This window comes from Nomascus leucogenys, chromosome 3 (assembly GCF_006542625.1).
Source record: "Nomascus leucogenys isolate Asia chromosome 3, Asia_NLE_v1, whole genome shotgun sequence".
Classification (NCBI taxonomy): Eukaryota; Metazoa; Chordata; class Mammalia; order Primates; family Hylobatidae; genus Nomascus; species Nomascus leucogenys.
In genome coordinates this window covers 75,723,535-75,748,768 of record NC_044383.1, presented here as the reverse complement: position 1 = coordinate 75,748,768, position 25,234 = coordinate 75,723,535, and the positions used below count along the sequence as shown (strand labels likewise).

Below are 25,234 nucleotides of genomic sequence, written 5' to 3'. Positions count from 1 at the left end.
CGCTCGCTCCTGCAGCTCCCAAAGCCGGCTTCGCCGGGCGGGCGGCAGCTGGGTAGTCACCGACCGCCACGAAGCTACTGCCACGTCAGAGCAACTTCACAAATCCCGGACGAGGGCAGGTGACGCAAGCCGGGCGGCCGCGGCAGGGCTGGGCCTGCGGCCACCCGAGGAGGCTGACCTCCAGCCCGGGCGCCCGGTTCAGCAACGCCCCGGCCGGCGCCGGCGCCGGTGCCTGCCAGGCACTCAGGGAGGCGGGGGCGCAGCGGAGGAGGCAGCGCCATCGCGAAGCGAGCGCCTCGCCCGCACTCAGCCTTGCCACCCCGCCTGCAGTCCGGGCTGGACTGGGCGGCATTTGCCGAGGCTCCTCGGCCAGTCCCCGTCCGCCCGAGCCGCGCTGAGACCCGGGCGGCGGCCGCGTGGAGAGGAGGTGGCAGCGGCCCGGGCGGTCGGAGCCAAGCCGGCGACCCACCATGGAGACCCGCTACAACCTGAAGAGTCCGGGTGAGCAGGGCTGGGGCCCCTGGGCAAGGAGGGCGGAGTGACCCTGGACCGGGGGTGGACCGGGGTGGTCGTCGCCGCGGTCTCCTCGCGTCTAGCGCCACTCGCCGCTCAGCTCCTGGTTTCGCGCTCTACGCGAGACCGCCGCCTGCCCGGGAAGTGCAGGCCGCAGGGCGGGGTGGCCGGGTGGACGCCTGCTGCCAATCCCCCGGCCGGCCAGCGCGCCCCGCAGCACCCAGCCTCTCCCTTTTTCACATCTTCGCCCGGTCCCGTAGAGCTGGGTCAGAAACTCATCCCTGAGAACAGGTGTAAAGGTGATGTCGGTGGGCGATAGTCAACAACCCCCTCGCTGTACCTGCATCCTGAACACCGTCGCTATTCCCTCCCTGTCGCTGCCAGCGGACTTCTATTTACTGCCGGCTGATTTACTCACATTTGAGGAGTTGGTCGTTTAAATATCCTATTTGCAGCACTTGGGCGAATACAATTACAGACATAAAGGGAATGTTCCGTAACTAAACCAGTTAACTATAGAGCTAAAGCAAAACAAAAACAAAACAACAACAAAAAAACACCTAGTTGAGCCCTGTTCTTGAGAGCTAACCTTGATTTTTGCCAGACTGGCTAATATGAAATGTATCTGTATTCAGTCGTAGCGATTCCTTTCCTGCATTTAATGATCCTGCTTTATATTTACACAAGCAGTCCCAGCAATCCTAGCCTCTAATTACTTTCTGGTGCATTATAAAGATAAGCAACTAGCTTTCTCAGCTTAATAAAACAGGCTTGAAATGAATCATTGGATCCTCTAAATGGTATTTTTTCTATCTGTACCTTGATACGTTTTGTCAGGGGGAAGAAACTCCACAGTTAACTCTGCATGATAAACTCTAGGATATTAGTGATGATTTCACCAACTTTTGCTGTTGCTTAAAATTTCCTTCCAAAAAAAGCTGTTTCTCAGTAGGAATTAGCAAGACTAGCATCCTTATGGAAAGAGCTGACACTGTGAATCTTTGGGTTTTTTGTAAGGTTTCAGAATATGCAAAAACCCCAGAAAAGCCTGAGGATATTGATGGGAGGGAGCTTTGTTAGCCTGAGTGCTGTCAGGCTAAGAAATGTCCTTAGGTGACCAAGTGTGTAGAATTGGTCATAATATTTTAGGAGCCACTGACTCCTTAAAAAAAATCTGATGAAGACCTGGCACAGTGGCACGCGCCTGTGATCCCAGCGCTTTGGGAGGCTTGAGCCCAGGAGGTGGAGAGCAGCCTGGCCAACATGGCGAAACCCGTCCCTACTAAAAACACAAAAATCAGCCGGGCATGGTGGTGGCGCACTCCTGTAGTTCCAGCCACTCGGGAGGCTGAGGCAGGAGGATGGCTTGACCCGGGGAGGCGGAGGTTGCAGTGAGCCGAGACTGCGCCACTGCACTCCAGTGTGGGTGACAGTGAGACTCCATCTCAAAAAAAAAAAAAAAGAATCCCGGGGTGGAGAGGGAGGAAGAAAAGACCAAAGAGAAAGAGGGAAAGAAAAGCTTAATTTTTAAGCTAGAAGGTAAAATGATTGAATTATTTACATTGTGGTATATTTAACTGGAACTGTTTGGGTAAAAATGTATGGTGGTTCCCTGGTCACACGGTTCCTTAGGACAGCAGAGGTGCTTAGTGAAAGGTCTAGAGGATAATGCACATGTGAGTAGTAGTGCAGTTTAGAATGGAGAACTGGTGGAACCCAAGAGATTGTTGTCAGAAAACATCGCTCAATTTCGATAGGCTAGACTTAATACTATGATGATAAGCTTTTAAAATTCTCCAGAATTTTGTATATTTCCAAAGTATGTGAACTATTGTCAGCTGGTTGAGCTTTGGTTGACATGCTTCTAGCTGTGTCATAAATTGCTTCCTTTTTCTGGTTTCATTTCCTCAAAGATAGTGTTGCTGCTCTAAAAAAAAAACACAGTGCTTCTTAAAAATCTATTTTTGTTAGTGTGTGAATTATTTGGAGTTCATGGAGAAGTTGAATTAGGTGAGATATGGGACTTACTGAAAATGCTGGGAGGCATCTTGAAAATACTTCCTTCCTTTGCTTTATTCTCAGTCCTGTGGTATTTTTAGAGTAATGCCCGTGTGAAGGGGAGCAACTGAAAACTCCAATTTCCTGTGTATGGCAGGGTGCACACACACACACACGTAAAACACCAACCTACCAGACAAACAAAAAACAACCACACAATGTGAGGGATATAATCTTTTACTCTTTATCTGATGTGGGATTGTCTTTGATGTATGAGTGGAAAGATTAAGTGAAGACAATACAGATAGCTGGTGAAGGGCCAGTGTACTAGCATGTGGATGTAGTAAATTTTTTCATTTCATAGGTGGGGAAACTTTTTGCTTTATGGTTTTTTTGGAATGGACTTGTGATTATGGATAGAGCTGTTGTGTAGGATCACCTCACAGTAGTTTTCTGTGGTAGTTGTCAGTAGTTGTCTATGGATCTGCTACTGTAGTAGCAGTAGTTGTCTGTGGATCTGTCAGTAGTTGTCTGTGGATCAAGCTACTTGTCTATAATCTGTCAGTACTTGTCTATGGATCAAGCTACTTGACCCGTGTTTGGGTCTGCTCTGGCCAAGGAAGTAGGGTCTTATAGTACAAAGTGAGGAGACGTGTATAAAGCACCTCCTTTGGCAGCTTCTTCGTCAGGGGGCCATTGACATGTGCAGCAGGTGGTGGGAGTATAAGAGACTGGTGCAAAAGTACCCACTGCCTCCACCAGAAGTCTAAGAGTTACCTATCCATGCCATTGGTGTCAACTGCACCTTCCCACTAATCCACTCAAGGTTTCATGTCCAACTCAGGCCCTTCTCGTAAGCTATAGATACACAGAACTTATGGGACTCAACATCTTCATCTTTATTTCCCATAGAGCGAAAAAAATCTCTGCAAGTATAAAGACAAAACTCATCAGTTTTCTTCTCCTCCCCTAAACTTGCAGTTTACCCTAATATTTCATATCTCAGGGATAGACAGCACTCAGGCACCTATGGGAGTCATTTTTTATTTCTTGGTCGCTTCCTTGCTCTATCCCTGCCGTGAAACACACAACTCAATACACACACAGAAACACATATATCTAATCAGTCACTGTTGTCACCAGATCAATTAAAACAAAAACTGATTACCCCTCAAATTGAAAAATTTTCAGTAGCTTTCTGATAGCTGTCAATAAAGTTCAAAGTAAACTGCTTAGCTTGGCCTACAGGGCTTCTCATGATTGACCCTGGCCTTCCTCACCAGCCTCACTGTCCACCACTCTTATGCTCTTCTGCATTTTCTTTTTTTTGAGACAGAGTCTTCCAGCCTGGAGTGCAGTGGTGCCATCACAGCTCACTACAGCCTCAACCTCCTGGGCTCAAGCGATTCTCCCACCTCTGCCTCCCGAGTAGCGGGGACCACAGGTGTGTGCCACCACGCCCAGCTAATTTGTGTATTTTTTGTAGAGACGAGGGTTTCACCGTGTTGCCCAGGCTGGTCTCAAACGCCTGAGCTCAAGTGTTCCCTCCATCTTGGCTCCCCGAAGTGGTGAGATTACAGGTGAGAGCCACTGCACCAGGCCTGCATTTTTACCTATCCATTTTGCCTGAACGACTCTCTAGCTGGAGTAGCTTTTCTCACTTATGTGCTTTGGTTCCTGTTGGAACCTCTGCTTCGAATGCCTTCCTTTAAATCCGTCTGAAATTCCTGTAGTTCTTCAAGCTTTAAGGTTCAGCCTTGTCTGGCTCCCCTAGGCAGACTAAAGTAGTTCCTATATATACTTGTACATATATACTTGGTCAATATTACCACTTGGTTGTAATTGTTTTCATGTCTTTCTCTACTGACTGTTATGGAAGACAAGAAGCAGGTCTTGGTCATTCTTTTATCTCCAACACTCGGACATTCTTTAAATGTTTGTTGAACTGATACCTTTGCAGGGTCCTCCTGGGCAGAAACATCACTCTGTAGGCATTTGCTTAAGTACCTTCATTATGGGAGCAGGAAGAGGCAGTTAGGGAGCATGCCTTCCTTCATATACCTGTCTCCTGGATTTCACTCATGCTTTGGGAATTGATAATATCAAGATAATTGCTTTTCAAGAGGAATCCATATATGGGAGGCAGTGGCCTGTAGAAGATCCCTTTATTTTTATCTGTATACAAACCCCGATGTGAGCCTAGTGAGCTAGCCTCGGTGTGTGAAGAATGCTAACGCCTAGGCCCACAGCACCTAGAGCATGGCTCCAGAGTGCCCATGTGGCCTCTATAAGAAGGAAGAGCAAAAGCAGGCATCCAGGTGCCACCCCTTCCTTTCCTGGCACATCTTATCTCACCACAGTGAAAGGATTCCATGGAACAACCTTTCCAAGAGATAGGAGAGGAGCTGGAATAAAAGTTTCCTCTCTAGCCATGTAGAAGCAAGAGATGGAGTATCAGGAGGGGCCGACTGTGCTGTAGCCCGGTTGCCAGGCAGCACTCTGAACCACCAGTGTTTCCTAACAGTGGTGTTTCTCCTCAGGAGCCAGGGAGCCAAACCATAAGGCCAGAGACATCTGCTGAGGCATGGTTTTGAGTTAGGAAGAATCACTGAGAAGGCCTTATATACCAGTCCACTTTCAACCTTAATGACTCAGGGCCTGGGCGGGAGGGAGGGGTGAAAAGGAAAGGAGAATTTTGTGGAGAAATTATTGACTCTTATTTGACAGATGTAAACATCAGATCAAGTGACTTGTTCAAGGACTTAGAGCTACAAAATGTCAGAGTCAGAATTTTAATGCAGCTCTACATGGAGTCCCTGTTTCTTTTCACTGAAGCATTCATAATCTATGTTATTTTTGGAAAAAATAGCTTATGAAAACAAGAGACTAATCTCGCCTTTTGGCTACATGACCTTAGCTCTTACATTATGTGCCTGAGTGACTTATGAACTAATCAGCTATTTAGCTGTTGAACCAATGATTGTTCCTTTACAGGGTTGGTACAGATACATTCTTATAACAATTCTGACCCTTTCTACATCTCTCATAATATCCAGGTACAAGTTTTGAGTGTTTATTTTCTTCTCTCCTGTTGAACTGAACTGAGTAGGGCAGAGGCAGAGAAAATGCGATAAAGGTATAGAATGACATAAAATCTGACTTCACCTTCATCATTATTGAGTTCAGCCAGTTGACGAGGAATGAAGGAAAAACAATCTTTTTGGCATCTCCAAACTAATTAACTTCATAACAGCTTCCATAATTGCATTTCTATCTAATAATATTAACTTAAAGGAATGATATGTTTATGTGGCTTTAAAGCAGGGTTTTCCGTCTTTGTTCTATGGGTCCCTTCAGGAGTGAAATGGAAGGACAGGGAGTAGATAGTCCGCAGGCCTTTCCACTGGCCTCTGCAACCAAAGTGGCCCTGTGGTTTCTGTTTCACCTGTTGGGGTTCTCATTAAGCTTTCTTTGAATGAAGAATTTCGTTTTATTAAACATTTTGTTTTATTGAACAAAACAAATCCTTCATTCTTTGAATGAAGAATTTTGTTTTATTAAAAAAGTTTAATTGTTTTATTAAGTAAGTTTAAAAACCATTGCCTTTAATGGGATTCTTAGAGCTATGTTGAGAGAAGATAGTAAAATTTAATTCAACTAATATTTGAGTACTTACCATGTGCTAAGCCCTGAGGAGACTGTACCGCTACAGCTACACTGTCATTACTATTGCTTAGCAGGAAAAACGGATATTAAACAAGTAATTACAAGTGAGATGAACTTCCTAACAGGAAAAATACAGTGTTATGATAGCATAGAGCAAGGAGACTCAACCTGGTCTCTAGGGCAGTGGTTTCTAAACCTAACCAGAGTAATTCAGAGAGCATTCCTAGTCTCTACCCCTCCCTAGGATACCTCAGAGATTTTGATCTGCCCAGATTGGAATCTCCAAGCACTGTAGTTGTAGGGGGCAGGGAGCAACAAGGGGAGGTGTCATAGAGACATTCCTGAGAAGTTACTTAAAGGTCTAGGGTAGCCAGACTAGACGGTGAGGTGGAGGATGGGGCCGGAGCAGCCTGGGCCCTGAGGAAAGCTGTATAGAAAGGCCGAGAGTCGGGGGGGAGGTAAAGTGTGTTCAAGGAATTGACCAAAGCCCAGTCTCTAGACTTGGAGGGAGAGGGTGTCTCAGTATGTACATGTTTCTAATATAGCATTTATCATGCTGTTTTGTATTGACTGCACCTCGCAGCCGTAAGTCTTTAGTGACCAAAGCCATATTTTGTTTACGCATGAAGCTGTAGCACCTAGTACCTAGTAGGAACTCAATAAATAGTTGATGATCCAGTGAACAAAGTCTGCATATAGGGACTTAGAGTAAGAGTAAGAAATGGAAAAGAATATTAATAATTATGAAGTAGGATAGTAACTTAACTTTTTTTGGCCAGGCATGCTGATTCACGCCTGTAATCTCAGCACTTTGGAAGGCTGAGGTAGGAGGATTGCTTGAGACCAGCCTGGGCAAGACAGTGGGACCCCAGCTCTACAAAACATTTAAAAATTAGCTAGGCATGGTGGTGCATGCCTGTGGTCTCAGCTACTGGGGAGGCCAAGGTGGGAGGACTGCATGAGCTTGGGAGGTTGAGGCTTCAGTGAGTGAGCTGTGTTTGTACCACTGCCCTCTGGCCTGGCGGGCATTTTTGTTTTGTTTTGTTTTGTTTAGTCATGGTTTTGCTCTTGTTGCCCAGGCTGGAGTGCAACAGCACGATCTTGGCTCACTGCAACCTCCACCTCCCGGGTTTAAGCGATTCTCCTGCCTCAGCCTCCCTGGTAGCTGGGATTACAGGCGTGTGCCATCACACCAGGCTAATTTTGTATTTTTAGTAGAGATGGGGTTTCACCATGCTGGACAGGCTGGTTTCAAACTCCTGACCTCAGGTGATCCACCTGCCTCAGCCTCCCAAAGTGCTGGGATTACAGGCATGAGCCACTGCGCCTGGCTTTTTTTTTTTTTTTTTTTTGAGATAGTCTCTCTCTGAAGCCCAGGCTGGAGTGCAATGGCACAATCTCAGCTCACTGCAACCTCCACCTCCTGGGTTCAAGCGATTCTCCTGCCTCAGCCTCCCGAGTAGCTGGGATTACAGGTGTCTGCCACCATGCCTGGCTAATTTTTGTGTTTTTAGTAGAGACAGGGTTTCACCATGTTGGCCAGGCTAGTCTCGAATTCTTGACCTCAGGTGATCCACTCGCCTCGGCCTCCCAAAGTGCTAGGATTACAGGCGTGAGCCACCACGCCCGGCCTCAAATGCAATTTTATGCAAAAGTCTTGATACATATCAAACCATTGTGGTTGTATACATGTAGGGGTTGCTTCTCAGTTAATCTCTCTCCCCATAACATTCCAACCGTTGCCTCTACACATTTTACTTTTATTATTACCTCTTCCTATTCACAGCTACCTGGGGAGTTTCTACTGTTATTTCTTTCACATGTCAGTACCTGACTCCTTTTCTCTTCCATCTGCTCTAAAGTTAGATGTCCAGCCTGTCCTCCCAGCATCTGGTGCATACCTCTCTTTTGAACTACATCAGTGGTTGCAAACACAGTTTTGAGAAGCCGTTTCCCTGGCTCAGCCATCCCACTGCAGTATCCTGACATGTTTTAGCACCAAAAGCTTGAAATGAGAGGGGTTGGGATCCAGAGCGCATATCAAAGGATTGAATTTTGAGAGCCAATAGAGGACAGAGGGTGCAGATACAGATAGGATTGTAGATTGTGATAGGCATCTGAGCAGCTCCTGCTAGCAGTCATTCATCAGGGAGATAAAAAGCTGGGTGCCATTAACTGAAAGAGAGGGGAAATTAGACTAGGTGGGAAATAATCTTGGAGTGCTAGGTGGAAAGAGTAGGCTGGAAGGCTTACTAGAGAAATGTGGGGACATTAGGTGGCATTGTATCCCAGTAGAGGTTGTTGGTAATGACTTGTAATGGCATTACTGCACCATCCTCTCTGACTTCTTTTCCTCCTTTCAGTGATGCTCAGCTGTTTGGGTATAGACAGCAATTAAGATGGTTGGGTTGGGTCAGGCACAGTTGGATTTTATTAAGGGAGTGTACAAGAGGGACTCCTAAGAGCCAAGGGTGTGGATAAAGAAGAAAATGAATATAAGTATAGGAGGGGTCAAGAAAGTTGTGGGGTCAGTGGACTGGAGGTTTTAGTGAAGCTGAAGGATCATTTCAAGAAGGAACTTCATCAGGGCTTTGGAGAGTCAGTGAATTCAGGGGACAGTCCATTAATTTAATGCAAGATAGTGGATGGAAAGTCCCAAGAGTTGGAGGGTATAGAGATGTTTCCTGTTCACCGAGCATGAGATCCAGAGGATACATTTTTTGTTAATAAAGACATTTTAACAGGTAGAGCCAAACTGCCTGTGTTGGAATCCCATCTCTGTCATTTACTAGCTGTGTGACTATATAATCTCTCCGTGTCTCGGCTTCTTCATCTGGAAAATGGGGATAAAAATAATACCTATCTAGTAATGTTGTATTAAGGGTTAAATGAGTTATTAATGTCTATAAAAGTACTTCAATAAATACCACTGTATAGGAAGTATATATAAGTACTTATTAAATAAAAATAGTGTCTTCACTATATATTTAATATATAACTCTTTTAAAGTGTTAATGCCTAGCAACTGTTTCCTTCCTCTCCCCCTCTATTTATTCCCATAATCTTATAATTAAACCTTTGCCATATGCTCATTTGCACTAGTTCTCTACACGTTTTTCATTGGGCTTGTAAGTCTGTGCTAATCATTCAGAAAAGTATATTTTAAATATCTCTATTTTATGAATTTTATTTTAGCTGTTAAACGTTTAATGAAAGAAGCGGCAGAATTGAAAGATCCAACAGATCATTACCATGCGCAGCCTTTAGAGGTTGGTTTCTATCTCCATGTTCTTCATATGGATTTTAATATTTAAAACAAATTCTTTAAAATTGCTTTTCATTGCTTTGAGTCATTACAGATGTGTGTGATGTAGTTTGACATTTTATTCATCATAGTTCATGAATATTTCATTAGCCATTCCAAATCACTTTAGAAGAAACGGATTTTGTGGTCTTTATAAAATGGGTCTCATATGCTAAGTTGAGGTTAGATCTTTTTTTTTTTTTTTTTTTTTTTTGAGGTGGAGTCTCACTCTGTTGCCCAGGCTGGAGTGCAGTGATGTGATCTCGGCTCACTGCAACCTCCGCCTCCCAGGTTCAGGCAATTCTCCTGCCTCAGCCTTCTGAATAGCTGGGATGATAGGCCCATACCACCACGCCCGGCTAATTTTTGTATTTTTAGTAGAGATGGGGTTTCACCATGTTGGTCAGGCTGGTCTCGAACTCTTGACCTCGTGATCCAACCGCCTTGGCCTCCCAAAGTGCTGGGATTACAGGCATGAGCCACTGCACCTAGCTGAGGTTAGATCTTGAGTCTGAGGGAGGGGAGGTGGAAAGAACCCCAAATACTTTACAGTTTGGAAGCCTCTTGATGGGTCTCTGTAGCTACTCAAGGCTTTTTGTATAAACATTTCTACCTCTCTCAGTCTTCTCATTTGTAAAGGAGGGTATTTAAATATACTCAGGCAGGTTTTCATGGTAACAGTGGGAATAAAAATATCATAAGTGCAAGTATTTTGTAAACTGAAAAGTACATGGTAACTGTAAGATGACATTAAATATATTAATATTACCATTATATAAATAAGCTCTTAGGCATCTATAAGGGATAATTTTTAAAGATTTGTTAAAATAACCCAAACATAGTAATTTTTTGATTATATAATTATCCTAATTTGCTATTCTTTCAAGGATTAATTTCCAATTTAAACTTGTAAGTTACTTATGAATATATAACAACACTCAGAAATTTTTAATGCATTTATTATAAAAGATTTTAGCTCAATGGGACATGAAAGCTAGATTAAATAGCTTTCACTTATAAATTTAATTTATCACTTATAGTCTCAAGACATCTCATGCATTAGAAACCATACTAGCAATAATATAAAGCATTTAATTTTTCTTGCTTGGTAATATTTCTAATATTCAGATAAAATGATCAAACTTTTCAATATCATTAATTCCTTGTGGATTATTGTTTTTGTTCAGGATAACCTTTTTGAATGGCACTTCACAGTTAGAGGGCCCCCAGACTCCGATTTTGATGGAGGAGTTTATCACGGGCGGATAGTACTGCCACCAGAGTATCCCATGAAACCACCAAGCATTATTCTCCTAACGGTAAGAATTTTGGATTTTTAGAATGCTTGTGGCTTAACTCTTCCTGGTAGCTGCAAAATATAGTAAGCAAATCATTTTCATTAAGAAATAATAGAACAGTATAATTTTGCTTTTGGGGTCCAGGCCCTGGGACTACAATTTTTTTCCTCCAAAATAATTCCTAGGAAGCTGATGCATCTGAGAAGTAAAAATGATACAACTGAATGCATAAATGTCATATCATGGTTGTTAGGATTCAATGAATTAATATATGTCAAGTGCTGGGCATACACATCTGGCACTTCATAAGTACTAACTAAAGGGTAGCTAATGTTATTGTACCTTGTAATCATATTGTCTCCTTCCACTTCCCACCTTTCTTACACTTTCTGCCTCAGTTTTCTCATCTTTACAATGAGAATAATGATACCTACCTTATTGAGTTTATGTGGGATGAAAAGTATCAATATCTTATTGTATAGCTCTTAGAATAGAGCCTGACACAGAGTACTCAATAAGTGTTAGCATTATTATTACTATTTATATACCAGATTTTCTTTCTTTCTCTCCAAATTTACATATCTTTTCTTCATGTGAAGGAAAACTTTTTTTTTGAGACACAGTCTTGCTCTGTTGCCCAGGCTGGAGCGCAGCAGTACGATCATAGCTCACTGTAGCCTCAAACTCCTGGGCTCAAGCTATCCTCCTACCTCAGCCTCCTGAGTAGCTGGGACTATAGGCACATGCCACTGCACCCAGCTAATTAAAAAGTTTTTTGGTAGAGACATGGTCTCATTGGTCTTGAACTACTGGCCTCAGGCAGTCCCCCCGTCTCAGCCTCCCAAAGTGCTAGGATGACAGGAGTCACCATCATACCTGGCCAAGAAAAACTATTGATCTAATTCCTCTTTAATTGTTAAGCTTTTCTTCTTTCATTTCCTTTAACTATGTTTAATTATCCCCTAACCTTGAAAAAAGCAAAAACAAACACAAAAACCTTTCCCTGTATCTGTTATCACTTTAAGCTGTGCCTATTTTTCTCTTTGGTAACCTCCAAGTCATCCTTTCCCTAGTTTAGCCTGCTGCAGTCCACCTTCCACACATAGTACCCTGTTGAAACATGAAACTACACCAATCTCAGAGACCAGTTTGAGAAATCTCACTGCTTCTCCTCAGTCTTCATCCTGTTTTATCTCAGTTAAACATCTTACCCACATGGAGTAGCAAGTTGTGAAACGAGGTATTCATCAATAAATACCAAATTAATGCTGCTTTTACCTCTGTTTTGTATAACGGAGAGAGCATTTGTTTAAGGGCCAATAGGCCTAGATTCTGACTGGTGCTCTTTCTATTACACTATGGGTGGGTTACACAATGTCTTTAAAATTGTTTTCTCATCAGTCAAAATGAATGTTGTGTCTGGTAATTGTAATCACACCATAAAGTACCTGACATATAGTAGCTGCTTAACAAGTATTAGCTGATATAGAGAACTGCTAAGGCTGGCAGTAGAGTTGGAGCAGGGTCCTGGAGACATTCTACTGTGTCAGGAGTCACTTTATTTAGTTGCTAGATCATGGAGAGAGCTAAGTGGTCTTCGGGGAGGGAGGGGCTGGTGCATGGGGAGACTGGTGGTGGTGGAGGGCAGTAGTTAGCAGCAGCTCTTTACCAACAAATACAGGTATATTTCAATAGTTAGCCAATGTTATGGTCATACTAACTACACTGGCTGAGAATCAGCCCTGATTTTCAACATTACACTCTTTCTGGTTCACTTCTCTTTTGAAAAGTCTTCTCCAACTTTCATTCAATAAGTATTTATTTATCCTTTCATTCATCACTCCTCTGAAAATCACACCTCTCTCAAAGCCTTTCTTCCTATGTCTTTCCTCACTAACATCTAGTTAGGTGATACTGAGTCCTTAGGTTTCGTCCTAGCCTCTTGCATGTCTTCTCTTTTAGGTTCTTTTTTGTTTGTTTGTTTAACTTGAGATAGGGTGTCACTCTGTCACCCAGGCTGGAGTGCAATAGCATGATCACAGCTAACTGCAGCTTGATGTCCCACACTCAAATGATTCTCCCATGTCAGCCTCCTGAGTAGCTGAGACTATAGTCATGCATACCACGCTTGGCTAAATTTTTTTATTTTTATTTTTTGTAGAGACAGGGTTTTGCTTTGTTGCCCAGGCTGGTCTCAAACTGCTGGCCTCAAGTGATCTTCCTGCCTCAGCCTCCCAAGTGCTGGGATTACAGGCATGAGTCACCATGCCTGGCCTCTTTTAGATTCTTAACTGAGCCTAGCTCCATACTAGGCACAGGATAGGACATTAGTAAATCCTCTCCCCTCCCCTCCCTCCCCCCTCCCCTTCCCCCTCCTTTCTCCTTCCCTCCCCTTCCCCCTCCCCTCTCCTTCCCTCCCCGCCCCTCTCCTTCCCTGCCCCCCTCCCCTCTCCTTCCCTCCCCGTCCCTCTCCTCCCCTCCCTCCCCCCCTCCTCCCCTCCTCTCCTCTTTTTTTTTCTTTTCTTTTCTTGGGGACAGGGTCTCACACTGTCACCCAGGCTGGCATGCAGCAATGCAGTCATAGTTCACTGTGGCCTTGAACTCCTGGGCTCAAGTAATCTTCCTGTCTTAGCTTCCCAAGTAGGTAGGACTAGAGGCACACGCCACCACTCCTGGCTAATTTTCTTTCTTTTTTTTTTCTTTTTTTGGTGACAGTGTCTCACTAGGTTGCTCAAGCTGATCTTGACCTCCTGGCCTCAAGTGATCCTCCTGCCTCAGCCTCCCAGAGTGCTAGGATTACAGGCATGAGCCACTTTGCTGGCCAGTAAAACTTTATGTGTTAATTATTTAGATTTCAATTGTGCAACTCAGTTTCAAAAGGTGCTGTAAAACACCTTCTAAAAACAGCTTTTATTATTCAGCATCCAACAAGTATTTTTGGAGTCTATAAAGACAAAAAATCTGTGTCCCATGAGAGGTTACATTTTTAAAAAAAATCTTTTTGGCCGGGCGCAGTGGCTCATGCCTATAATCCCAGCACTTTGGGAGGCCAAGGTGGGCAGATCACAAGGTCAGGAGATCGAGACCATCCTGGCTAACATGGTGAAACCCCGTCTCTACTAAAAATACAAAAAATTAGCCGGGTGTGGTGGCGGGTGCCTGTAGTCCCAGCTACTTGGGAAGCTGAGGCAGGAGAATGGCATGAACCCAGGAGGCGGATCTTGCAGTGAGCTGATATCGTGCCACTGCACTCCAGCCTGGGTGACAGAGCGAGACTGCATCTCAAAAAAAAAAAAATCTTTTTAAGATAATCTCTAAAATTATTATATATAAATAGTATATTTTTACAAAAAGTATAAACATTAAACGCATGTATTTAATTTTCTAAATGCATTGTTTATTCCTCAGGCTAATGGACGATTTGAAGTGGGCAAGAAAATCTGTTTGAGCATCTCAGGACATCATCCTGAAACTTGGCAGCCTTCGTGGAGCAGTAAGTGTTAATTTATAGTGAATATAAATCTCTTATAACTTCAGTCAATTCATAGTTATGAAGTATAATACTCTCTATTTTTATTTTTCCAGAATAAACCCAGTTGCTTTTACAAAGCAATTTAGATTGATATTTACTTTTTTATTTCAGTAAGGACAGCATTATTAGCCATCATTGGGTTTATGCCAACAAAAGGAGAGGGAGCCATAGGTTCTCTAGATTACACTCCTGAGGAAAGAAGAGCACTTGCCAAAAAGTAAGTTTTGCATTTCATTCTTGTTGAGGTCTGAATAGTATTCAGGGTAATGGCTATTAGGAGGTAGGGCCTGCCTCTTACTATGTGACTTATTTTCTGAGTGACTGTAGCTACAGGATCTTATCTCAGTTTTGCTCTTTTAGAAATTCAGTTGTAATAATTTCCTTGGAGTGACCAGAATCTAAGTAATTTATTTAATGCCATCTAGTCTTAAAAAGTAGTGGATACTATTTCACTATTTCACTGTTTTTAAAAAATTCATTGGGAGATATATTCTCCTGGAAAACAATACCAGTCATTTGTTTCCACTCATATGGCATCATAGATGGAAAAGAACCAGAGCAATTATTTGTAGCTTTCCCAAGATTACAAACCTCTTGAGGGCCAGGAGGGAATCCACTTTATCCATCTTTGCATCTAGCTCATAGCAAGTGCTTAATAAATGATTTGGAATAAAGCAAAAGAGATTTTATCAAGTTGTGATTGCCCAGTGGCAATCACAAACAGAGAAGTTGCCTTCTCTGTTTTTTTCAAGTGCAGGTGCACTTTTGTCTATATGACCAAGATCACTCCTTCCGTTCAGAGTAGCCCCTCTTTGAGTAGTGCTGATATCTAATTTTTGATGTTGATAATTTTTCTGCTCTGGAGTCTGCTGCCTACCACCCTTCAGACATATTATGTTAATTAAATTATAGCATACTTTACCCTAGCACACCCCAGAGTAGGCCCTCCACAGATATTTGCTAAATCAGTTAGATTTTAGCATCTGGAAGATTTGGTAGACTTCTTGGTCTTATAAGCAACTTTTCTTTTTAAACTTTATTTCCAAACTCTGGGGATGTACTTTATTTATACAACTCTTCATAGGTTACACTATGTACTTTGAATACATAGTATTTGTTTTCATTCGATTTACTATGTTGGTTTTTTTTATCTTGATGCTTTTATCCAGTTGATTTCATGTGCAAGGTAAAAAAAAAAAAAAAAAGAACTGGAGTTCTTATTCTTCTAGGCTTCTCACTGTATATTCTAGATTCTCAGTCTGTAATAGAAACTTTTTAAAAAATGATTTTGGGCCGGGCATGGTGGCTCACACTTGTAATCCCAGCACTTTGGCAGGCCAAGACAGGTGGATTGCTTGAGTTCAGAAGTTCCAGACCAGCCTGGGTAAAATGGCGAAACCCCATCTCTACAAAAAAATACAAAAATCAGCTGGGCGTGGTGGCACGTGCCTGTAGTCTCAACTACTTAGAGACTGAGGTGGAAGGATTGCTTGACCTGGGGAGGTTGGGACTGCAGTGAGCCATGATTGTGCTGCTGCACTCAAGCCTGTGGGACAGAGTTGAGACCTTGTCTCAAAAAAAAAAAACAAAGAGATTTTTGCATTCAACCGTGGTAGCGTGCTACCATTGTGGATAAACTAATACATTCAAAATAAACATTCTCCTTAAGGTTCATCTGACTCAGTTAAAAGTGAATATATTTTGAAGCAAATAATTTGTATATAACCAATTCTCAAAGGTGTGTGGACAACAGTGCCACTTCTGGTAAAACAAGAAATACTCATCAATAAATACTAAATTAGGCTGGGCACAGTGGCTCATGCTTGTAATCCCAGCACTTTGGGAAGCTGAGGCAGGAGGATTGCTTGAGCCTAGGAGTTCCAGACCAATCTAGATAACATAGGGAGACACTGTCTCTACAAAAAAAAAAAAAAAAAAAAAAATTAGCTGGGTGTGGTGGCATACACCTGTGGTCCTAGCTACTTGGGAGGCTGAAGTGGGAAGATCATTGGGGTCTGGGAGGTTGAGGCTGCAACAAGCTATGATTGCACCACTGCACTCCAGCCTGGGTGATAGAACGAGGAGACCCTGTCTCAAACAAACAAACAGAAAAACTAAATTATTGCTACTTTTACATATATTTTGTTTATATGATATTTCATAATTTTAAATAGCATGTTCTTCAAGACCTAAGGTTTTTTAATAGAACTAAAAGTACTATGAAAAACAATTTTTTAGAAAGAAGTTTAACAATGTAACAATATATATTTTATATATGATGCATGTTTACTTTCAGTCATTCATATCCTCAGAGGACTCTTGTAAACTTCAAGGAAGTTTTGACTATATCTGGAATACAAAGGGAAAAATGGAAAAACAAATATATTTCAGAAAATAGTCTAGTTAACAGACATATCCTGAGTCTCTACTTAATATATAATCAGTAATAAATTAAGTCTTGGATTTTCTGCAAGTTCTCCTAAGTCTTTCAAGTGGTACTGCTATTTGTGAGGGTTTTTTTCCCTAGAAATATCTAGAAAATTCTGTGTTTAATTAGTTTCTTTACTGCTTTATATATATTTCTGCTAACAGATAATTTGATCTTGTTAAAGGACTTTTTTCACAGCCTTAAAATAGGTTTGTTATATGTGATCTCAAGGACAGTATAATAGACAATTTTCTCATTGTATAGATGTAAAACTTATTTTTCTTTAGATAGTTTATTGGAAACAATAGGATCTGAACCCTGGATTTTTTTAAAGCCAGCCTAACATTTACTTGTCTCAGGACTATAATCATTACATTAATTGTCTAATTCATAGCATGTGGATAAATGTGATGTGGAATTTTCCAGTGTTCCTTTCTTTTAAGTTTAATGATTCAGCATTTGAGTGTCTCAATAAGAGGGAATTAAACATTTAACTATTTGATTTATTTTCATTTAAAAATCGTTTTCTACCAGATCACAAGATTTCTGTTGTGAAGGATGTGGCTGTGCCATGAAGGATGTCCTGTTGCCTTTAAAATCTGGAAGCGATTCAAGCCAAGCTGACCAAGAAGCCAAAGAACTGGCTAGGCAAATCAGCTTTAAGGTACTATAAATTCTTAAATAAATTCTAATCTTGTAGCCCTTTTGTTTACTGCTGGATTCTGCATAGAAAGGAAAGCAATGCAGTTCTATTACAATATAACATTTGCATATGTTTTTCTTTTTTCATATTTTTTATTTTTAATTTCTGTGGTTACATAGTAGGTGTATATATGTATAGGGTACATGAAATGTTTTAATACTGGCATGGAATGTTTTTCCTGTTACAAAATTCCTAACTACATTCATGAAAGCTTTATAGAATAGTGAGTGAGTAAAACTTGAACTCTGGTATACAATGCCAGGGTTCAAATCCCAGCTCTGTTGCTTATTAGTAGTATGATGTCAGACACATTAATTAACCACTTTGTGCCTTTTTCTTTTCTATAAATAATAATGGTACCTATATCATAGGATTGTTGTGAGGATTGAATTAATATATGTAATCCATGGGTTGTATTCAGAACTGTCCCTGGTGCTTAATAAATTCTAGCTATTATTACAGAATATATAGATAAGTAATAAGAAGAAAATGATGGCCGGGCGCGGTGGCTCAGGCCTGTAATCCCAGCACTTTGGGAGGCTGAGGCGGGCGGATCACCTGAAGTCAGGAGTTCAAGACAAGCCTCAACATGGAGAAACCCCGTCTCTACTAAAAATACAAAATTAACCAGGCATGGTGGTGCATGCCTGTAATCCCAGCTACTCGGGAGGCTGAGGCAGGAGAATTGCTTGAACCTGGGAGGCGGAGGTTGTGGTGAGCCGAGATCACGCCATTGCACCCCAGCCTGGGCAACAAGAGCGAAACTCCGTCTCAAAAAAAAAAAAAGAAAAAAAAAGAAAAAATGACATTCATAATCTCACCCTCAAGAAATAGCTACTGTTAATATTTTGGCATCCCTCCCACATATCCCTTCTTTCTGTATATGTTTTACCCAAACACAGGATTATATAGTATTTTAATACTTTGAGTATTAAATGTTTAATTATTGAAGGTATTGGCTGGGCGCAGTGGCTCACGCCTGTAATCCCAGCACTTTGGGAGGCCGAGGCAGGCAGATCACGAGGTCAGGAGATTGAGACCATCCAGGCTAACACGGTGAAACCCCGTCTCTACTAAAAATATAAAAAATTAGCTGGGCATGGTGGTGCATGCCTGTAATCCCAGCTACTTGGGAGGCTGAGGCAGGAGAATCGCTTGAACCTGGAAGGCGGAGGTTGCAGTGAGCCAAGATCGTGCCTCTGCACTCAGCCTGGGTGACAGAGCAAGACTCCATCTCAAAAAAATAAAAATAAATACATACATACATACATACAGACGTAAAGTATTAAGTATTTAATCCTTCTGGAATTTAATTAGCTTCACAAAGAGAAATGTCAACCTGCATTAAGCAGCGTGCTCTCTCCTCCTCCCTCTCCACTTCTCTATGGACTGTCTGTCTTTCCAGGTGCAGTTCCCTTCTCTTTTATTGTAGTGCCTGGAGGAGTTGCTCAGAACCTGTTGTTTACTTTCTTCCTTCTGAGGATTCCTATTACACTTAAAATTGCTTCTGAAAAATCTCAGGACCAAATGTGTTTTGTACATGGGAATTTTTCAGACTTAAGAAAAGATCTTACATATACCATATATTAAGTTTATGCCGTGCGATCTGGGGCAGCACCTCATAATCAAATCCATTAGGATTTCTTCAGCAAATCTGGGAATATTACATTAATGTGGGATTAATGTTTACACTAATGTGGGATAAAGACTATTCATAGCTTCACATCAGCTGATATCAGGCTTTGCCTAAAAATTACCAAAAAAAACCTTGAGTTTTGAGAGCTTTTTAGCATTGTAGATTGTGAACCATGGGTATTAGTTTTGTCCCTCATCAAGTAATGGCTTCTTGAGAACAGGTGTTGTTTATGCTTCTCCCTATGATACCTAGTACAGTGTTGGACATAAGAGTGCTCAGTGCTTAACTGCCTGATAATATATATTAAACTAGCAATTAAAATAAATCCAACAGAGGGGATTTAGCAGGTTGTAGACTGTGTATGTTTCCTGTTGTAACACCGCTCTTGGGTCTATCTTGTTTATAGGCAGAAGTCAATTCATCTGGAAAGACTATCTCTGAGTCAGACTTAAACCACTCTTTTTCACTAACTGATTTACAAGATGATATACCTACAACATTCCAGGGTGCTACGGCCAGTACATCGGTATGGCTCTTATCTTTTAATATATATGTATGTCTCTATCATTATCACTGTTTGCAATAGGAGGAGAAGATCCTAGATCAAATATCGGAAAAATTTGGTTCTCTTAACAACTGGATTCTAACTCATCAGTCCTGCTAATGAATTATATTATGTTGAGCAAGTTGCTCATGCTTTCTGGCCTCAGTTTTCTTTTTTGTTAAATGGGGCTGGATTAAATAATTTTTATCTTGTCCCTCCAGAATTCTATGATTCTCTGAAAAGTTAATTTTAATATAGTGTTAGACTGAATAAAACAAAATATCCATATGTTAGCCACTTTCTAAATAGACCCTATTTTTGGCAGGATTGTTCAGCTGCATTAAGGTACTGACTTAATAAAGTCCTAGAGCCAAAAATTTGCTTTAGACTTGCTGTGTCCAACACAGTAGTCACCAGCTACATGCAGCTGTCTACATTTAAATTTAAATTAATCAAAATCAAGTAAAATTTAAAATGCAGTTCCTCAGTCACACTAACCACATTTCAAGTGCTCCATAGCTACATGTGGCTAATGGGTACCATATTGGACAGTGTAGACATAAACATTACTATCATCACAAAATTCTGTTGGACAGTGCTACCTCGTATATAGTTAAGTGTCCAGTAAATAACTGTTGAATAAAAGAATGAATGCTATGAGTGTTGTTAGTGGTGCCCTGACCTGTTGTCTAAGAAATTGGTTGGCCTAGGTGATCAGAGAGAGTGATTTAAAAAATATGACTGGATTGGTGCCAAAAAATTAGGATTATGGGGAAAAAATGATTTTCCTTCCTATATATAAAAGATGAACTGTCTTTTGAAGTCTTTTTGGTAACAGATTGTTTGGTTAAGTAGTCACATCTGTTTTGTTGTTGTTTCTCCAGTTTATTGAAGACTTTAAAGGGTGAGGGAAAATTGAAATGGAAGTTGGGCAAATATAGATTTGCCCTTTACCCAGCAATAACTTAAAGTGGGACTGAATAGTCTTGAGTGAGTCTCTCCTATTCAGAGAGTGAGCTGGGCAGAGAAAAGTTGGTTGAAGAAGAACAGGGTGGTAGTCTAGGGGGACTGAAGATGGAAGTCCAAGAAAAAAGTGTGTGGGGATGAGTTTAAATCATTTTTATGTGATCTCAGTGTAATTTTATGAATTGCAAGGGAAAATAATGAATTAATTTTAAAGTCAATATGTTTTAGTTCAAGATATTAAAAAAGCTTTCTAATTACTTTTTATTTCATAGTTTTTTTTTTAATAGAAGCATTCTATTATGAAAAGGAAGGTGGTAATCTTTTATCACCTTTTAGGACACCTCCTAATGTTTGTGATGTATTTAAATCTTTTGTGTATTTTCAATCTATATTAAGTCCCCTTGTTACATATTCCAGTTATACTTATTCCAGTTGTAATTTACTTTGTAATTATTTATTTTCTATCTCTCTTCGCAGAATGTAAGTTCTGTGAGGGTCAGGGGTCTCTTTCAGCTTCTCCACTGTATCCCCAGTGCCTGGCTTAGTGCCTTCTGTATAGTAGATTGTCAATGTTTATTTGTTGATTGAATGAATGAATCTTAGGATTGGTACTTTTAAAAAATGCTAGGAATACAATTAAATAAATCAAGAAGTTTAAGTAAATTAGAGTGTACAAATAATGATGTTATTATAGTAGTATTTCTTGTTTTGATTTAATACATAAAACTTAGAATTCTTATTCATAGATATAGGTCATTAATTGAGACTATTTTTGGTTAAAATACCAACAAGCAATAAATTGTCTACAATTGCAAGTTAAGTTTTTAATTATATTTACGTATAAACTATCTCAGAGTATGATTATATAATTTGACCACTATGAAAGTAACTGAAACCTCGTTTGGCTAAGGGTGGTTATTTTACATTAAGTGTAATATAAATTAATTGAGATGTTATACATCAAATCCCAGATAAGCTATGATTTTTTTGTTGTTGTTAGCCCTGAGGAGAGGCAAGAGATTGCCAAAACTCTAAATACAGCAGATAACATCAGGCCATCCGTTGCCTTTTAATGCAGATATTTTAGCATCAAAAAGCAATGGGAAATGTAGAAATGGGAAAAACACTGAAGGCAGTTTTGTTCTTGCAGTCTGTCAGATTTTCTTCTTTTCCCAGGGTAGGGATTGAGGTTCTGAATAAGCCATTTCATTTTATATTAAAAAGCAAAACTCCCTCACACATGCTGGTTATTCTAGGTTATTATAGAAAAATTTATACATATATCACTAGGGACTTTAAGAATGTGATTTTTTTTTTTTTTTTTTTTAAGAGAGAGTCTCACTCTGTTGCTCAGGTTGGAGTGCAGGCATGTGATCGTAGCTCACTGAAGCCTCAACCTCCTGAGCTCAAGTGATCCTCTTGCGCCAACCTCCCAAGTAGCTAGGACCACAGGTGGGCATGACCACACCTGGCTAAGTTTTAAAATTTTTCTGTAGAGATAGTGTCTCACTATGTTGGCCAGACTGGTCTCAGATGCCTGGGCTCAAGCAGTTCTCCTGCCTCGACCTCCCAAAGTGCTGTATGATTGTTTTAAATAGGAAAAAATTTAGAATTTTATAATATCAAGGCACTTGATTTTTAGTCAGTGATATACCATCCAAAAGGCATCTGAGGCTGGGCATGTTGGTTCACGCCTATAATCCTAGCACTTTGGGAGGCCAAGGCAGGAGGATCGCTTGATGCCAGGAGTTCAAGACCAGCCTGGGCAATGTAACAAGATCCCATCTCTAAAAAAATAATGATTAAAAAAATAGAGACAAAAGGCATCTGAGACATAGGAACCTAATTAAAACATTATATGTATATACATATTTTCATCAAGTGTATGTGTTAAAATATCATCTAGAGTCAATGTTTTAAGGGATTGTTTTTCTAAATATATTAATAAAACTATTAAAAGGCCAAAAAGCTGTCCTAAGTTATGACTTTTTTTGAACCTAAATTTAGATGCCCCTCAAGGGATATATTATTAGTAACAATCATTCTTGGTAGTGTTGCCCTTAGTCATATGTTGTCCTCTGAGATTGCGTATTCTTGAATAGATAACAAGTATATTTACAAATCTTCTTTGCCAGTTTCAAACAAAGTTTCTTAAAATTTCCTAGTACGGAGTCCAGAATTCCTCAGCAGCATCCTTTCATCAACCTACCCAACCTGTAGCTAAGAATACCTCCATGAGCCCTCGACAGCGCCGGGCCCAGCAGCAGAGTCAGAGAAGGTCGTCTACTTCACCAGATGTAATCCAGGGCCACCAGCCAAGAGACAACCACACTGATCATGGTGGATCAGCTGTACTGATTGTCATCCTGACTTTGGCATTGGCAGCTCTTATATTCCGACGGATATATCTGGCCAATGAATACATATTTGACTTTGAGTTATAATATTGTTTTGTGACTTATGAGCTGTGACTCAACTGCTTCATTAAACATTCTGCATTGGGTATAATCTAAGAATTGTTTACAAAAAGATTATTTTGTATTTACCCTTCATTCCTTTTTTTGATCCTTATAAGTTTAGCATAAATATATCTAGACATTCAGACTATGTCTAGCAGTTATGTCCTGCTTAAAGGGACTGGAAGTCAAAGTTCCTTGTCTCACTATTTGATCTGCTTTGCAGGGAAATAACTTGTTTTTTTCTCATGCTTCACCTTCTTTTTGTGTAAATTTGTAATACTTTCCTATATTGCCCTTTGAAATTTTTGGATAAAAGATGATGTTTTAAGTTCCGATGAGTATTACTAGTTACTCAATACCACTTACTGAGTACTCTGTTTCTATGTATGTGGAATGTATAGGGATAGAAGAGTTGAAAAGGGAAAGCAAAACTCCTCAAGTAGCTTCCTTAAAATGTCATTCATAGGAGATGTACTGGGGTTGCTCATTCTGTGACTTTATTTGTGTCCTAAACATTCTTCAGTGAAAATAATTTTATTTCAGTCAAACATTTATTAGGAAATGAGATCACATCTTTGTCACTGGATGCTACTTGAAGAGGGAGTACTTTGTAACCACTTTGATATGCAGTTATCACCACCCCCTGCCCCCTGATGCCATACTCACACAAATTTAAAAAGAAATAAAACAGTTTTCCATAGATTTTTGTTTTAAGGAAGAAAGGGCCCAAGCCAGGAGATCGCTTGGTTTTCTTCCAGAAGTTAAATGGGGGGATCTGAAGATTTGAATGTTTGGTCTGCTTTGAAATGTATGTCTTTTTTTTTTTTTTTTTTTTTTTTTTTGAGACAGAGTCTCGCTGTCGCCCAGGCTGGAGTGCAGTGGCACGATCTCGGCTCACTGCAGGCTCCGCCCCCCGGGGTTCACGCCATTCTCCTGCCTCAGCCTCCCGAGTAGCTGGAACTACAGACGCCCGCCACCTCGCCCGGCTAATTTTTTGTATTTTTGGTAGAAATGGGGTTTCACTGTGTTAGCCAGGATGGTCTCGATCTCCTGACCTTGTGATCCACCCCCCTCGGGCTCCCAAAGTGCTGGGATTACAGGTGTGAGCCACCACGCCCAGCCTGAAATGTATGTCTTTTGGGATGTATTATATGCCTAGCTTTATAATCAGTATAAATTTTAATTATTCCAGGAATATGCATAATATTGAAATATTTCATGTACTATTTTAATAGAAAACCTCAGGGCCCAAGTAACAGCGATAGAAGTTAGAAAAACCTTTACTTAGAATTGTCCACCTAGTCAGAGCCCAAGAAAGAATTTTCAGTGGAAAAATCAATATATAACTTAGTGCTAGCTAGCTCCACAGACTCTAGTAGATAATATTATCATAATGGCTGGTGAGACCATATAATCACAGAAAAACACTGTCTTCAACATGTTCAGTTTGCAGCACTGAGGGCACTCTTGAGGGTGTTGTTAATGAAGATTTAATTTTTAAATACAGGTGGTTCCAAGCTTTCAAATACGTTATGCTCCAAAAGTGTTATTGGTAAGTTAATTTTTTTATAAGTCAAACAATGTTGGAAATGGTATTTAGGTTCTAAATCGGTCCACGAAAGTTAGCCCATATGTATATCTTGAATAGTATAGGGGAGGGTATTCATAAAGTCCTTATGTGGTTTTAACTAAGTGAAATTATGGACAAGAGAAATAATTGTAAAATCATTTTAAAGGCAAATTTAATTTTTACTCCTGTTTATGGGATGTTCATTCTATTAACTGTCAGACACAATTTCTGTTTTCATCTGAGAGCCAGTTTTCCTTTATTTCTACATTTAAAATAAGAACATATTGTACACTATTATATAATAACAGAATTGTCTTAAACTTTAATAAATTCGCATTTTAAAGGTGTTTACAGATTATTTTTTATATCTGTAGCTGAATTTGTTAAAGTCTAAAAAGCTCAAGGACTTTATGAAGATCTCATTATATGAGGAAAATCAGGTTACCATTTTATAACTCTATTGCCATAAGAAAATACATTCTAAAGTCTTGATTTGAAACATAATTAGAAACCTTGATTCAGTGCTCAGTGGTCTCCTAGCAAGAAGTCACCGACAGTAGCGTCATATGAGAAGAAAGAAATCCCTACCACCTCAACCTCTGCTGAGATTGTGTGCT

General features: G+C 40.5%; 1 protein-coding gene across 1 annotated transcript; it reads left to right on the top strand.

Moving 5' to 3' along the window:
- UBE2J1 (ubiquitin conjugating enzyme E2 J1) lies at nt 1–23,713 on the top strand. The gene is made up of 8 exons (XM_030809469.1): nt 1–501; nt 9,373–9,446; nt 10,669–10,800; nt 14,188–14,272; nt 14,423–14,528; nt 17,274–17,403; nt 19,485–19,604; nt 22,754–23,713. The coding sequence occupies exons 1-8, from the start codon at nt 471–473 to the stop codon at nt 23,030–23,032; spliced, it is 957 nt and encodes a 318-aa protein (XP_030665329.1). The 5' UTR covers nt 1–470; the 3' UTR covers nt 23,033–23,713.
- Nucleotides 23,714–25,234: the final 1,521 nt, after the last annotated feature.

Coding starts and splice junctions, on each gene's coding strand:
- UBE2J1 (XM_030809469.1), top strand. CDS start 471: ATGGAGACCCGCTACAACCTGAAGAGTCCGG. Junction 10,801..14,187: donor CAAGCATTATTCTCCTAACG/GTAAGAATTTTG, acceptor TTTATTCCTCAG/GCTAATGGACGATTTGAAGT. Junction 14,529..17,273: donor AGAAGAGCACTTGCCAAAAA/GTAAGTTTTGCA, acceptor GTTTTCTACCAG/ATCACAAGATTTCTGTTGTG.